This window comes from Drosophila albomicans, chromosome 2L (assembly GCF_009650485.2).
Source record: "Drosophila albomicans strain 15112-1751.03 chromosome 2L, ASM965048v2, whole genome shotgun sequence".
NCBI classification, from domain to species: Eukaryota; Metazoa; Arthropoda; class Insecta; order Diptera; family Drosophilidae; genus Drosophila; species Drosophila albomicans.
In genome coordinates, this window is record NC_047628.2 from 15,840,389 (window position 1) to 15,855,793 (window position 15,405).

Genomic DNA, 15,405 nt, shown 5'->3' on the forward strand with positions numbered 1-15,405 from the left:
AAAACACTTTTTAAACTTTAAATGTTTGAAACACTTGCTTCTGTTTAAGGCTTTGAGAATATGTTAAAATTTTAAGTATAAATTTAAAAATATATATTACTAGCATTACAAATAAATGAAAGAAGAGTGATCTTATTTATTTATTTTTTTTTAATGAAGTATATACGAAAGTATGAGTGTCGAAAATATATTTTTTATATATTTTAATAACCATTAAAAGGCAGGGAATATTTCTGAATAAAGTTAAATGTTTTTTGTCGTTTCATATGGTTACGTTTATTTTGACCAAAACAATTTTAGTTCTTCAAACTAATAAAACGAAGTAGACCCAAATTCAGGCATCGAAAACTCGTATTCTGCAATTAAACATTTCAATATGGTCATGGTACTTTATATTAGAAAATTTGCTTCGTGAAAACTTAAAATTAAATTAAACTTTACGTTATGTATTTGGCTCCTTTACTGCTGAGAAATATTGATTCCCACCTAAAGAGCACATTTAGTTAATTATTAATATTATTATTTTATTGAAATAACTAATTGCAATGATATGAACTAAGGCCTTCAGACTTTTTAGTTAATTTACTACATTAATATCAAAGTTATTTTATTCCTAAAAGCGTTCTCAATTTAATTTTGCAATTTTAAATGTCAGTTTAAGACTTCTAAATTTCAAAGCTCGTTTTGAGATTAGCCACCGGAACTTGTTGGCGCTTTTTATCGAAAACTATGTTAATTTTGTTTTTTTTGTTTGCAAAGTTGATTACTCCGCATACTTCTGATAGCATTATGTTGCTTAAATCCAAAAGCATGGCTTCAACTTGGCGGCGAGATATGTGTAAAATTTAGTAGTTATTAGAGTCAAGTGGCAAACGGATGTGAATTTGGGATACCGAAAATGAAAAAGCGATTTGAACTCTTTTCTATATTCCTTATAATTGTGGAAATATGGACAGTGTGCTCGCAACCAAGAGAAGCCGAATTTATTTCAACTACGAGTTTACCAAACGAGGAGAATAAAACTACATTCAATTATGATGCAGTTATATTTAATTTAAAAGATCAATTGGCACAGTGTCGAGCAGAGAATAAAACTCAAACAGATACTGATCTTTTAGCCATATTACGTCGTATCCAAAAACTTGAAACGAATAATAATAATAATAATAACGATATCGAATTCGAGTTGAAATTAAAAGAAAAGGTTGAGATAATAGCTGCTCAAAAAACTCAGTTGAAGAATAAACTAAAACTTTTGGATGACGAAATAAATGAAACTATTAAAGCTAGGCAGGAAGCATCCGATTATATGGAGCAAATCAAGAAATTGCAATCAACTATAGAATTTCAGAATGCTACCATCAATCAAAATAATGCTGAAATCGTAGAATTAAAGTCCGAGCTCAATAAAAGTAAGTTTAAAGTTTTTAAGTGACTACTAACAACATTTAATGGTATGAAACAATTTTATTTATTCTCAAACTAGAAAACAATGATATTCAGAAAGAGAAAGAGAAGAAAAAATCAATTCAAAGTCAACAATGTATGTACAAAATTTTGAATGAACTACGAATTAAATATAACATAAATTTAATTATGTTTCAATTCTACACTTTAGTTTCGTGTGAGGCACGCGAAATTAACCTGGCCACCAAACATCGAGGTTCAGAACATCAGCTGATGCATTGCGAATTTGACAAAAATAGTACTGAATATTATCTGCGGCGTAATGAACATAAATTAAACGAATGCCTTAAACTGGCTGCTACACTACCTAAACGCTTTCCCACCTCGTGTTTGAACTTGACGAGTGGTATCCATGAGATACAAATTCGAAAGGGAAATCCTTTTCAAGTGCTATGCGATGGTGATGGTTGGATAATCATTCAGCGACGATTCAATGGAAGCCAAGATTTCAATAAGAGCTGGGAGGAATACGTTAATGGATTTGGCGACTTGAATGGAGAGTTCTTCATGGGTTTAGAAAAACAGCATCTTGTAACCAGTTTAAAAAAACACGATATGCACTTTAAATTAACATCTATAAGGGGCGTATCTATGGGAAAATATGATAACTTTAGGATTGGAAATGCAGCATCTCTCTACACATTGCAATCAATAGGAAAATTTTATGGCTTTCAGTATGAAAATAATTTGGAAAGGCATGTCAATCAGAAATTTACAACATATGATAGAAATAATATTCCAAATGATTATAAAAATTGCGCTGCAAACGGAATGGGCGGATGGTGGTATCCAGAATACTGTGGCGATAGGTGAGTGAAGACATACGATGAATTACTTGAAATCATTTAACATAATCTGATCATTTTGCAGTAATCTAAATGCACCATTCGGAAAGGATAGTGGTATAGTTTGGCCCTGGAGAGGTGGAACCTCTTCAATCATGAAAATTCGACAACATGGATATTGAAAAGTCTTATCTTATTTTCTTACTCTTTTCTTGATTAACAACGAATTAAATTGTTTTATGCTTAGTGCAGTTTAATATTTCCCCTATTTCTATTGCTTTTTTATTTTGTTTTTTCATTGCAGCAAAATGTATATTATATTGATATCAACTTGAAATTGCGCAAATAAAAATTGTATGAAATTGTATTTTTGTACTATTGACTTTATGGTATATTTTGAATGAATCAAATATAGCCATTGGTATATTTCAAGAATATGGTTTTATTGAAAATGGGAAGCGATTATGAATGTATTACATTATCACATACCAAATGTAGCAATTTTTTTGAATTTTTGTGGTATATTTTTGGTATATTTAAAAAATATATTTTTTAATGTAGCACAATATCTTATATAACAAATATAACCTTCGGTATATTATAGTATTTTTGCGGTATATTTTTGGTATATTTCAAGAATATTGTTTATTGAAAATGGATAGCGATTATGAATGTATAGTAATATAATATCATATATCAAGTACATTCAGTATATTTGTTTAGTAATTTTGTGGTATATTTCAATAATATGGTCTTATTGAAAATATATAGTGGGTATATCTCAGTCGAGCACACTCGACTGTAGTTTTGTTACTTGTTTTGTAAATGTAAATTTCTTCGCAGGTAAACGCCTTATATTTTATATTCAGAAATTGAAAGCAAAATATATTTTTAAAGAGCTATTTTTTGCTATTCCATCAGTACAGAAAAATCTTAAATTTAATTGTATCTTTAATCTTAATATGTGAACTTCCTTAAACGGAGTTAGCTTTACCTGACCACGTATCTTTAGGTGACAGTGCCAGAGATCAATGTACCGATCGTCCAATTTGAAAATGCGCAAATAAAAATTGTATGAAATTGTATTTTATTATTACTTTGTGGTATATTTTGAGTGTAGCACAATGTCATATATCAAATATAACCATCGGTATATTTCAAGAATATGGTTTTATTGAAAATGGGTACCGATTATGAATGTATTACATTATCACATACCAAATGTAGCAATCGATATATTTTAGAATTTTCGTGGTATATTTTTGGTATATTTAAAAAATATAATTTTTTTTAATGTAGCACAATATCATATACCAAATATAACCTTCGGTATATATTAGTATTTTTGTGGGATATGTTTGGTATATTTTAAGAATATTGTTTATTGAAAATGGATAGCGTGTATGAATGTAATATAATATCATACATCAATTATTACATTCAGTACATTTGTCTGGTAATTTTGTGGTATCTTTTTGGTATATTTGAATAATATGGTCTTATTGAAAATAGATAGTGGGTATATCTCAGTCGAGCACACTCAACTGTAGTTTTGTTACTTGTTTTTTATTTTATTAAATTACTCCCGAAATGTGAATTTATTCGCAGGTAAACGCCAACGCCTTATATTTTATATTCAGAAATTTAAAGCAAAATATATTTTTAAAGAGCTCTTTTTCGCTTTTCCAACAGTACAGAAAAATCTTAAATTTAATTGTATCTTTGATCTTAATATGTTGACTTCCTTAAACGGAGTTAGCTATACCTGAACACGCATTTTTAGGTGACACTGCCAGAGATCAATATACCGATCGTCCAGTTGCAGATTCACTGGGCGAACTCTCGTTTACCTTTTGTAAGATTGCACATAAATCAATAAGGTAAAATAACAGTTAAGTTAAAAAAAAGAAAAAGGGATGCACAAGGCAATAAACTGGCGAGTCAACTGAAATGCAACAGCTAAAAGCGTGATAAGAGAACTGCAGGCTAGACAGAACTGCAGATAGATAAAAAGACTTTCGATTCGCTCAGGGTCTTTAGGCAATGGGATGTTTTGTTGTGCAACGAATTGTCAATGTTAACGATGGATGGATGGACGCAGGTACCAGAAACTCATTCATGAAATGCTGACACTGCGATTGCAAAAGAAAGAGACAGCGAGAGAGAATAAGGGAGAGAGGAGGCGAGACAAAGGAAGAGCACGTAGCTGCCTCTCCTGTGAAAGTGTGAAACGTGTCCGAGGAATGCCAATGAATTTCTTGCTTTCGTTCGCTTTGGTGAAATGCTCTGACACTTGACGTTGCCAAACATGAGACCATCTCGAACGATGGAGTCACCAGAGAAGAAAGAGGAGGAGTTGAGTTACGCGCATGCAATGTCCATAAATAAATGCGAAATGCATTAAACGCAGCGAAGCAACAACAATAACAACAACAACAAGAACAACAGCAACGCACGTCGACGTAATTAATTAAAGCATTAAGTGCTAATTTTACGACAACTCGATTTGTGCATCCCAATGACTCTGCACCACCTGCCGCCGTCTCAACGAGAATCTTTCAATCTTTTGCACTCGTGGCCGCTCTGTGGCAATGCAATTTGCATCGCCATCGGAATTTCCAGTCAGCGTAGATTCACTGGCGAAACGTCTCGACGGCTATCAGCGGCGACAGGCGACAGTCAGACCCCAAAAAAAAAAAAAAAAAACTGAAACAAGTTGCCTCCACAAGGCTCTTCCCTCCAAGAACATTTGTTCAACTTTTCAACTGTCGCCAAGATTTTCATCTGAGTTCTGTTCTATTGGGTACATCGTCGCAGTTTGCACTTCATATTTTTCAGTGGCCCTTTGTTTGCTTTGATGTTATTTTTGGGGTCGGTTCCAAAGCCTTAAAGAATGCTCGTTTGTTGCTGCTGCTGCTGCTGTCACACTTAGAACTCAACCAGCAATTAATCATATGCATTGCTTTCTTCGCCTGTCCAGACAAACGACAGAGACAGCGAGTAGAGCATATTGATGGGAGAGAGGAGGCGAGACAAAGAAATTACAAATAAAACGTAGCTACCTATCCTGGTGGAAAAAATTACAATTGTCCGAGTAATGTGAATGAATTGATTGCTATTCGTTTCGCTTTTTTCCTGAGAATGCATCTGAAACTTCGACGTTGTATGATGTTTGAGAAACATCTCGAAAGATGGATTCACCAGAGAAGAAAGAATTTTTTTCAGTTGAGTTACGCGCATAAGATGTCCATAAATAAATTCTTGTGGAGATGCATCTTAAACGTTGCGAAGAAAATTATACGTTTTTTTTAAAGAAAGAACAACAGCAACGCACGTCGCCGTAATTTCATTAAAGCATTATCCTTTAATTGGGCCAAACACTAATTATATTATTTAAATGACTCATGAATCTTACGTCTTTTCTCAGCATTTTATTTATTTTTCTCATCGTCGCATTCCCCATTCAAATGTCAGCTCAACAGCCCGCACATTCTTGCCTATAAAAAATTGTTTGCGCTTTTCTAGCCTCATTGACATTTTCTGCAACTGCAACAATAACGGCTATCAGCGGCGACAACAACATCAACAATGGGCCAAAAAGAAAAGAAAAGATTGGAAATTTATCAGTTGCATTGTTTGATTTTATGCCTTTTGGACGCCTATTAAAGGATTATAAATGGATGGGACCATCGCCTTTAAAGAGATTCCCCCCATTGAGCTGAAGCTTAAGGAATTTTATTATGATTGTTCCCTCGACACATTGCGTTGGAATTTATGGTAGGGATTTGTGCTTTAAAGCACACAGACTGACTGAAGACATTTATATATATATTTTGTGCTGTTATTGCGAAATTCTGATAGATGACCACAAAATGGATATATATTTCCATTATATTCGTAGCATTTTTGCTGTGTGCATATTTCAGCAATTAAAATGAGAGAGATTTCGCTGGCTCAGGTAGAGGGAACCATTAAATTGTTCGTAACACAATAGTTGCGAAAATGTCTATAATTACATGAAATGTGAGGGGTTGTCTTCTTCGTACATTGCATTCGACTGCATTTCCGATTTTCACATTTTCCGATTTGTGCAGGATGTCGATGATGATGACGACGACGACGAGTGTTGGTAAATAATTGGTTATGGGTCTGCCAATCCCATGGCTGATGAGCAAGATACTGACGCAGAGGGGGTGAAAATCAAACACACATTGAAATTGCCACTCGACTTTTCCCACCGTTTTTCGCCTGCCTGCCTGACTGTCTGTCCGTCTGTCTGTCTGTCTCTCTCTGTTTTGTCTGTGATTTCTACGTTTTTATGCACGCATTTCGAGTTTTGACGTCGTGTCAGTTGCAGCTACAGATTTTATGTCGCCTCTATGCATGTGTCACTTTTATTTCATTATTGCTGTAAATTCGTTCAGCAATAACATAAATTTCCCACTGACACACATAACAAATTTCTTTTGCTGGCCGCCGTTTATTTAAGATGTGCCAAAGAAAAACAGTTTTTCCTCAAAAGAAAAACCACATACATTTCTCAGAGCTGTAGACTTGAAAGTATTTTTGTAGAAGGCGTGCCACAAAGGCTATAAACCGCTAAAGTATTTTTTATTTTTAAGAACTATGCTAATAACAATTTGTACAGTTTATCAAATTAAAATTCAATTTGTTGGATACTTTTATTGCAGAAAGATTTATGAAAGTAGGAAGTACTTTTTCGTCAAAAAAATTATTTGACTCTGAGATATTTTGTACGTTATGGTATATTTGAAATGAAGAGTGTGTCAATATACCACATTGCGCTTCTGGTATATTTTCTACTTTATTTTACATTTTATGTATCAGTATATCAAAATAAGCACACAGACTGACTGAAGACATTTATATATATTGTAGTGCTGTTATTAATACGACTAATTCTGATAGATGACCACAAAATGGATATATATATTCCATTATATTTCGTAGCATTTTTGCTGTGTATATGCATATTTCAGCAATTAAAATGAGAGAGATTTCGCTGGCTCAGGTACGTTCGGAACCATTAAATTAAAAAATTGTTCGTAACACAATAGTTGCGAAAATGTCTCTATATTTACATGAAATGATGAGGGGTTGTCTTCTTCGTACATTGCATTCGACTGCATTTCCGATTTTCACATTTTCCGATTGTGCAGGATGTCGATGATGATGACGACGACGACGAGTGTTGGTAAATAATTGGTTATGGGTCTGCCAATCTGCGAATTGGCTGATGTAGCAAAGAAATATACTGACGCAGAGCGTTGAAAAGTCAACACACATTGAAATTATCCACTCGACTTTTTAACCGTTTTTCGTTCCGCCTGCCTGACTGTCTGTCCGTCTGTCTGTCTGTCTCTCTCTGTTTTGTCTTATTAATTTTACGTTTTTTATGCACGCATTTCGAGTTTTGACTTCGTATTGTCAGTAAAAGCTACAGATTTAATGTCGCCTCTATGCATGTGTCACTTTTATTTCATTATTGCTGTAAATTCGTTCATAGCAATAACATAAAATTAATAACTGACACACAATAACAACAAGTAATAAGTGCTGGCCGCCGTTTATTTAAGATGTGCCAAAGAAAAACAGTTTTTCCTCAAATCCAGAAAAACCTACATACATATGCTCAGAGCTGTAGACTTGAACGCTACTTTGTAGAAGGCGTGCCACAAAGGCTATGAAACCGCTAAAGATTTTTTTATATTTAAAATAACTATGCTAATAAACACGCGAAGTTTTCAATTTGCTTGCAGTTTATCAAATTTAAATTCAATAAAATGTTGGATACTTTTCGGTCGCAGAAACGATTTGAACATAGATAAGAAGCTTTTAAAATAAACGTTAATTGAACATTTTTTGCTCACTTTGCTGAGATATTTTGATTGCTATTTAGAGATTTGGTAGATACCAAGCAAAGCTATCATATGTTTTATTTTGTAAAATAATAAAACATAAAAATGTGCATATATCAAATAAGGAGCTAAATCTTTTGAAAAAATTACATTTTCTCAGTTTGCAGGCAAATGTAGTTTGTAAAAACATACGGAGATATGCTACGGATCCATTGTACATAAAAATTTGAATATTTCTTTATGACATTATACAAAAAAATACGATGAAATGTGAAGATTTTTTTTTTTTAGGTCGTGGTTTACCTTTTTTTGGGAATTGCCATATTTTAAATAACTACTAAAAACCTTTGGTATATTTTGAACTTAATAGTATATTTTAAATGTAGTATTGTATATCGATATACCAAATAAATAATTTCGGTATATAGATTTGGTATATTTACAAACTATTACCAAACCCGTTTTGAAAATGTGAAAAAATCTCAAAATTCTTACATATTTCAAGCAGCTGTTTCAAATTGATTTGAGCACTTATTTGAAATCTTCTGTTGAAGATTTTCATCCTGTTTGCATCTTCAACCCACACAAATGATGACTTCCTTTTGCAAAACATGCAACATAACATCGGCAACATGCATTTATATTCATTCCATGTACTCCGAAATTGAATGTTTGCGGAACATTCTGTGACATACGTATGGCGACTTTAATGATCCTCTGTTGTATTCCTTTGGGTATGATCTTGTAGAGTGGATTAAGTGCAATACAATAAACGAGCGCGCAAAGTAGCTGCCACTTAAGCTGTTGTGTTTGTGCAACACCCGCCACACAAGCGTAGCAACAACAAGTGAGAAATGAGGAATGTTAATGCGCCACAGCCCCCGAAAAGCTACAAAACGTCGCCGAGTCATTAAGTGCCGAGGGGAAGGTGAAGTAAATGAGTAAGAGGAAGACGGCAGCATATTTGAGGATGGGGCTGGGGGCAGGGGCAGACTCGTGTCTCGCTCTCTGTCACTGCGGAAGGTGGCAGAAGGTGCGCATCAATTTTGAAACATTTTTGAAACATTTTCAGCCTCCAAAAACTCAATGGCACGCCCCCGCGCATTAGCTGTTCATCTCCCCTTCCACCCGGATGATTGTAGAGCGGGGAAAGTCTGAAAACATGGACAGATTTTAGCTGTGGCCACACAATTATCTGCGGCAGATCCTCGCTATAGACAGCTGAAAGATGCGAGTGAAAAAAAGTGTTAAGTAATGAGTTAATCTGCGGAGCCTTCGCATGATTAAGTGCTTCAAGCAGCGGTTGCTGTTGCTGATGATGATGATGATGATGATGATGTGGCCTCTAAATAGAATCATTTCGCCTATGCTTTCTTGTCTTGCTGGCTGATGAATTATGATGGAAGCTGCCTGAAAATGTCTGCACATTTGTTTTGACTTTATCTCTCGTTCCCCATGTCTGCAGTAGTATTTATCGCATAGATTAACGTGAATGTGGCCAAGATTAAAAGCAGCGGCACAACTTGAAGTGCAGCAAACTGCAAAAGAGCAGCTGGAATTGCTGCAACTATTTTGGAACTGCAACTGAAACTGGAATCGTTTCTTATCTGGAAATGAAGTAAAAGCAATGAGGAGACCGGTAGCTAGTCAAGGCTGTAGGCGGGGCATAAGTAAATCAAAAGCCGCTTTGACATCACAACATTTACCTTATCAATATGATAAATTACGATACAGATATCAATGTGCCGGCGGTTGCAACTCTTGCTCCATCTCCCCATTAGACGCCTAGTATCTAAGTAGGTGAAAGTGAAAACGGTAGCCATTGGCTCTGATTGACATAATTGGGCTTAACGCAAAAGCCGCAAACATATGTCGAAAACAATTACGAATGCCTTGGTTCCGAGTACGAGACTCTAGAGATACTCTAGAATATAGTTTGTTAAAGAAAGAATAAATTTCCAGAAAAATGAATTGCAGTAAATATATTATTCACTATTATTTATTTTTGGTTTATTTGGTTTCTGTTTTATTTATTAAATTTATGTAATTCTAAATATTTCAACAAAATATTTGTTAAAGATACAATAAAATCTTTCTTAATAAAATCGTTTTCCTTCACACAAAATCTGCATACCCAATTCTTCTTGCAACAAAATTCTACAGGGTATGCACATGAAAGATATCGCACTCGTTTATAGTTTATGATCATACAGACAATGATCAATGACAATGAGCAATCTGTATCATAAATATTGTCAGTTTGACATTATGAACAACAGCGACATCCACTCACAAAGTGATGCGTATTATTTTTTGCCTTGTTCCTGACCAAAAACCCCAATTAAAATTGTGATTATAAAGCACAAACACAAACACAGAAAAAAGAGATCAAGAGAATACTAAACACATTTGAAATGAAGTCCATCTATAAAGCAAAGTCGTACTTGTGTTGTGTTTTCTTTTTGAGGTAGGTGAACACACAACGAGCCATAAATTATAATTATCGACGAGATTAACTCTTTGCCGTGGCACTTAACGTCGATGACACATGCGGCGAGAGTGCTATGCATGTCCAGAAACTCCACAACAACCCCTTTCCCCTGCTACACTTCGACTCCAAAATGTACCCAAAAACCCAAAAAACCAAAAAAAAAAGAGTCCAAATGAAGAGTTGCCGTTTGTTGCTGGTGAAAGAAAGCAAACCGCAGATAAGCAGCAAAGACGACACTAAATCGTATGCGATAGCAGCGACATCAACAACAACAACAACATCAGCAGAATCAAGAAAATTAAAATCAAAAGACAAATGCTACAGACAACGAAGTGATGTGCTTAAAGATACCCTGTATGCAGAACTTATTGGTATGAAATAAAGAGAAAAATGTGACACTTACGAACTAAAGGAAGCTATGCAAGTATTATCTGAAAGAGAAGGTAAAAATTGTTAGTTTTATGAAATAAATAAATACAAAACAAATTACTTTTAATTTTACTATTATAACAACCAAATGTTTTTGCTAATGAAATAAGTATAGAATAAAGCTGAGAGAGATGAATATAAAACAGATTTAATTTAACTTTATATCAAAAATATAGGAACTTAATCTCTTAACATCTCTTCTTAACTTCTTCTATTTTTGCCATTGTTTGATCAACATTCTAAAATAGTCTTCAATCTCCCCTAAGAACTGCATTCCTTTGATTTACCCTGTAAAACAATTTCCTGATAATTTCATATGGCATAAAAACATGACACATGCTCGCTTCACAAAAAAAAAAAACAGAGAAAAAATGTAAAAGAAATCAGAGAGAAAAAACAAACTAAGTAAATAATGCATTCAAAATGTTGCAGGGCCTGAAACAAGGTACAAAAAAGCTGTCTCATACATTGCATGTTTTTTTTTGTTGTTGTTATTATTATTGTTGTGCCAGTTATTGCTGTTGTTGTTGCTGTAGTCGTTTTTTATTTTTGGCGATAACTTAAGGGGAGACAATGTGGCAAGACGTTGCGACGTTGTCGGCTTTTCATTGATATCTCGCGGTGGCAAACAAAACGCAAGAAGCTCAAGAATTTATGACCCCCTGTGGCTTTATCGACGCCTCTGACAGCGACAACCCTTGGCTGACTGTGCGTCTCTCGCTGGCTGCGATTGAAAAGCGGTTGAAAGATTTCAGAAGCGAACTGAACCGAACAGAACAGAACAGAAATGTTGAATGTTGTCACAGGAAGAGAGCAAAGTCAAGGGTTTCTGTTTTTTTTTTCGATATTCCATTCCCATACCGAATCGCTATATAGTACGTACATAAGTAAGTCTCATACATTGTTTGTAGTAATACACACTGTACCCACTTCATTCAGCAGTTGGATTTCATTCATCGAATCTGTTGTCTGTGATTTGAGACGCCTTCGCTTCGTTGTCTCCGTTCGTCGCATTTGGTAATTTTCAATTTTTTTATTGTCGCCAAGGGTCGTCGACGCTCTTGACCCCCGACCAAAGACCGAAGCCGGAGCTGGCAGTATCTGTGCATCGCTTTGGCTTATCAGGCACAGCAAATGTGTGATTTGTGCTAAGTTTTTGGTTTCGCCTGAAGGCACAACAACCGTAAAGTCACTTGCGATTTATGAAGCGTCAGATTTGCCTCTTTCCCTCGAGTCTAATGCTTAATTATTGCAAATTGCATATTGACAGAGAGATACAGTCGGAGGGAGGCCTCAACTCTCAATAAAAAATTAACACGAATTTCGTTGAATGCATTTCTGCTTAATATTTTAATTAGTGCAGCGGTCATAAAACTCTCTCGTGTTGCGTGTAAAAATAAACCCAAAGATGTGGCAACTTAACGACCTGCCAGTAGCAGGTCTCTCTCTCTTTCTCTCTCTCTCTGTCTATATGCCTCTCATTCCATCTTTCTCTCTTGTGCTTAAGTACCTCAATCGGGCCATAGAGCAGCAAGCCTGACTGAAAATAAAATGTTTAAATGCGCGTAAAAAATCGTCTTTAAAAATGCGCATTAACTTTGAGAAACATAAAAAACAATCGTGTGGGCCAAGACTGTTAAGCATTTCTTTGCTTTACTTGCAACGCTGCTGCCCCCAAACTCTTCACATTTATGTTCTCAAAACACCAAATGACACTAGTTGAATGCCAGATTTGTTCTAGCGATTATTCCATTCCAAGTTAGTGACTAACTTAGCTATCAAAGTTCAGATGGAATTTAGAAACCACTAGCCCACTATGAAAATGAAAGTAAAGTCAAAATGTTATAAAATAAAGCTTCTAAAAATTAAATTTTTATTTAACTAACGAATTTCCTATTAAAGAAATACTTCAGTAAGAAATACTTCAGTATAGGGAAAAACGCCTACTTGCTACGGTTCTTAGTTGTTTATGCTGACATCTGGTATATTTTGCACTTTATGGTATATCTTTAATGTAATAGTGCATCAATATACCTAAAATAGCTTTTATTTTTAGTATTTTTGTTGTGTATTAGTATGATATATTTTAAAATTAAAACCGCACTGTTTTGCTTTTGCTCAAAATGGGTAGTGTGTATTTCACAGTCGAGTGTACTCGATTATATTCGAATCTTATGTGTTTCTTTTGGATATGACTTCAAACTATTTTCGTTTTATAACATTTTATTATTACTCTTATTTTTATTCTTTTCATTATTTTATTCCATTAACATTAACATTATGATTACAATTTTTCATTTATTTACTTTCTAACTTAAATGACTTAATTTTTGTGGAATTTGAGTATATTAATAATTTTATATTGAAGTGCTTAAGTTTGAGGTTATAGTAATTTTATTTTTTTATTTTTTTCATTTTAAATTATTGAATTTCATTTAACTACATCAAATATTAATGATCATAAAAAAATGTTGTGTAAAATTGCCGGCAACACTTTTCAGCCAATATCATTGCGCAATCCTTCACAAATCACCTTCAATCCTGAAACATTAGAAGCGCTTTTATGGCACAATGCTCTGGCTTCTTGGAAGGCGCAATAGTTTGACTGACTGACTGCAGAACTGAGACTTTTGCGCTCTTCTGTTCACTCCGCTAAGTCTCACCCATCGTCATCATCATCACCATCATCATTACTAACATCAGAGCTTCCTGTCTGCCAATCGACTCGATTGACTTCGATCGGTGGCTTGTCTTCGTCTGAATGTCTGTTCGTCTGTTTGTCTTCTAGTCCCCTAATATAATGCCATGTCTGCGTTTTAAGTTTATAAATTCTCAAATTATCAGTTTATGGCTGCTTTTAGTTTTATGAACCGATCACGTACCGACCATCAACCAATGCCGATCCTGATCTTTTCTTGCTCGCTGCGTGCGAATCTTTTTCGCCAGTTCATTTTCTCTTTCTGTTTGCTCTTTCTTTCATAGTTGTTTTTTTCGGTATACTTTATTGTTTCTTTTGTTTCGTTTCGCTTCGGTTCGACTCACTTCAGTTTCAGCGCATTTTTTATCGACTGCACAACTAATTAAAAAACGCTTCAGACTCAACAACACTCACACTTGGCAAACCGATAACCAACCATTCTTTTGCTATTCACTGCGTTCGGGGATCAACGCCTAGAGGGTCGATCGCTTTTTTTTTTTGTGGCGCTTTTAGTTTTTTGAAAATTTAACAAATTATTTAATGATAGATGGTTGTTAAATTGTTCGCTACGCTTCCACCACGACCGCAGCAACAACAACTTGGGCCATCATTAGAGATCTCTACACGGGGGTATTAAGTGATTATTATAGGACTTTGCCAGATCATCATCATCGCAACTGCATTTAATGTAATGAATTGAGTTCAAGCGGGCTTGCCTCTAGCATATCAGTAGCCGGTTTCAACTTTTCCCATCATTTAATATAAAAAAGTATATATATTTTTGGTAGAAAAAGAAACGCCAACTGCAATCGTTTCTTAGTTGATTTGACTGGCAATCTAGTATATTTTGTACTCTATGGTAAATCCTGAAAGTGGTACTGTATCGATATTTGAGCGGGTATTAATTTGGTATATTTTTATAATATAGTAATTACTTAACTTTATGGTATATCTTGTACGTTCTACTTTATTGATATACCAAATATGTCTTTCAATATCATTTAGTATTTTCTTGGTATATTAATTCGGTATATTTTTAGAATAAGCTTTTAGTGAGATTTGGTATAGTTTTGTATTTTGTTGGTAGAATAATTTGGTATATTTTTAGAATATTATATGTATTTTACTTTATATCTTAAATCTAGTAGTTTATCAATATACCAAATATAACTTTTGGTATAACTTAGCATTGTGTTGGTATATACGCTTGGTATATTTTCAGTATGGTGTTTTATAAAGACTTGGAAGTCAGTATAATTTAGTATTTTATTGGTATGTTAAAAAGGAGTATTTTTAATATACGGTTTTATCAAGATTGGTATACCAAATATCATCTTCGGTATATTTTAGTATTTTCTTGGTATATTTTTTAGAATATGATTTTATTGAGATTGTGTATCTCATAGTCGAATACTCCCGACTGTAGCTTTCTTAATTGTTTTTATTAAATTTAATAGCAAAATTCTCACAGCGTGTGGTTAATCTATATGCGAGACTTTTATCATTCTTTCTGGTTCTGACTAATTCCCAATTGCCTATAAACATTGAAATGAGCCATAAAAATAAATCCAATATGCAATTCAACTAATTAACATACTCACAGGGCAAATAAAAATAATGAAATTAAAAGTCAACTAAATGTTTGTGAGAGCTCAG

The 15,405-nt window shown here is 34.2% G+C and overlaps 1 protein-coding gene across 1 annotated transcript; it reads left to right on the plus strand.

Moving 5' to 3' along the window:
• Nucleotides 1-1,594: 1,594 nt before the first annotated feature.
• LOC127565332 (ficolin-1-like) lies at nt 1,595-2,520 on the plus strand. Its single transcript, XM_052003372.1, has 2 exons — nt 1,595-2,276; nt 2,338-2,520. Exons 1-2 carry the CDS (start codon nt 1,597-1,599, stop codon nt 2,432-2,434), a joined length of 777 nt encoding a protein of 258 aa, XP_051859332.1. The 5' UTR covers nt 1,595-1,596; the 3' UTR covers nt 2,435-2,520.
• The last annotated feature ends 12,885 nt before the right edge of the window (nt 2,521-15,405 follow it).

Bases quoted from the DNA above. Each gene is read 5' to 3' on its own strand.
- LOC127565332 (XM_052003372.1), top strand. From the start codon at position 1,597: ATGTTTCAATTCTACACTTTAGTTTCGTGTGAGGCACGCGAAATTAAC. The intron at 2,277-2,337 runs GTGAGTGAAGAC...ATCATTTTGCAG, and splicing joins CCAGAATACTGTGGCGATAG to TAATCTAAATGCACCATTCG.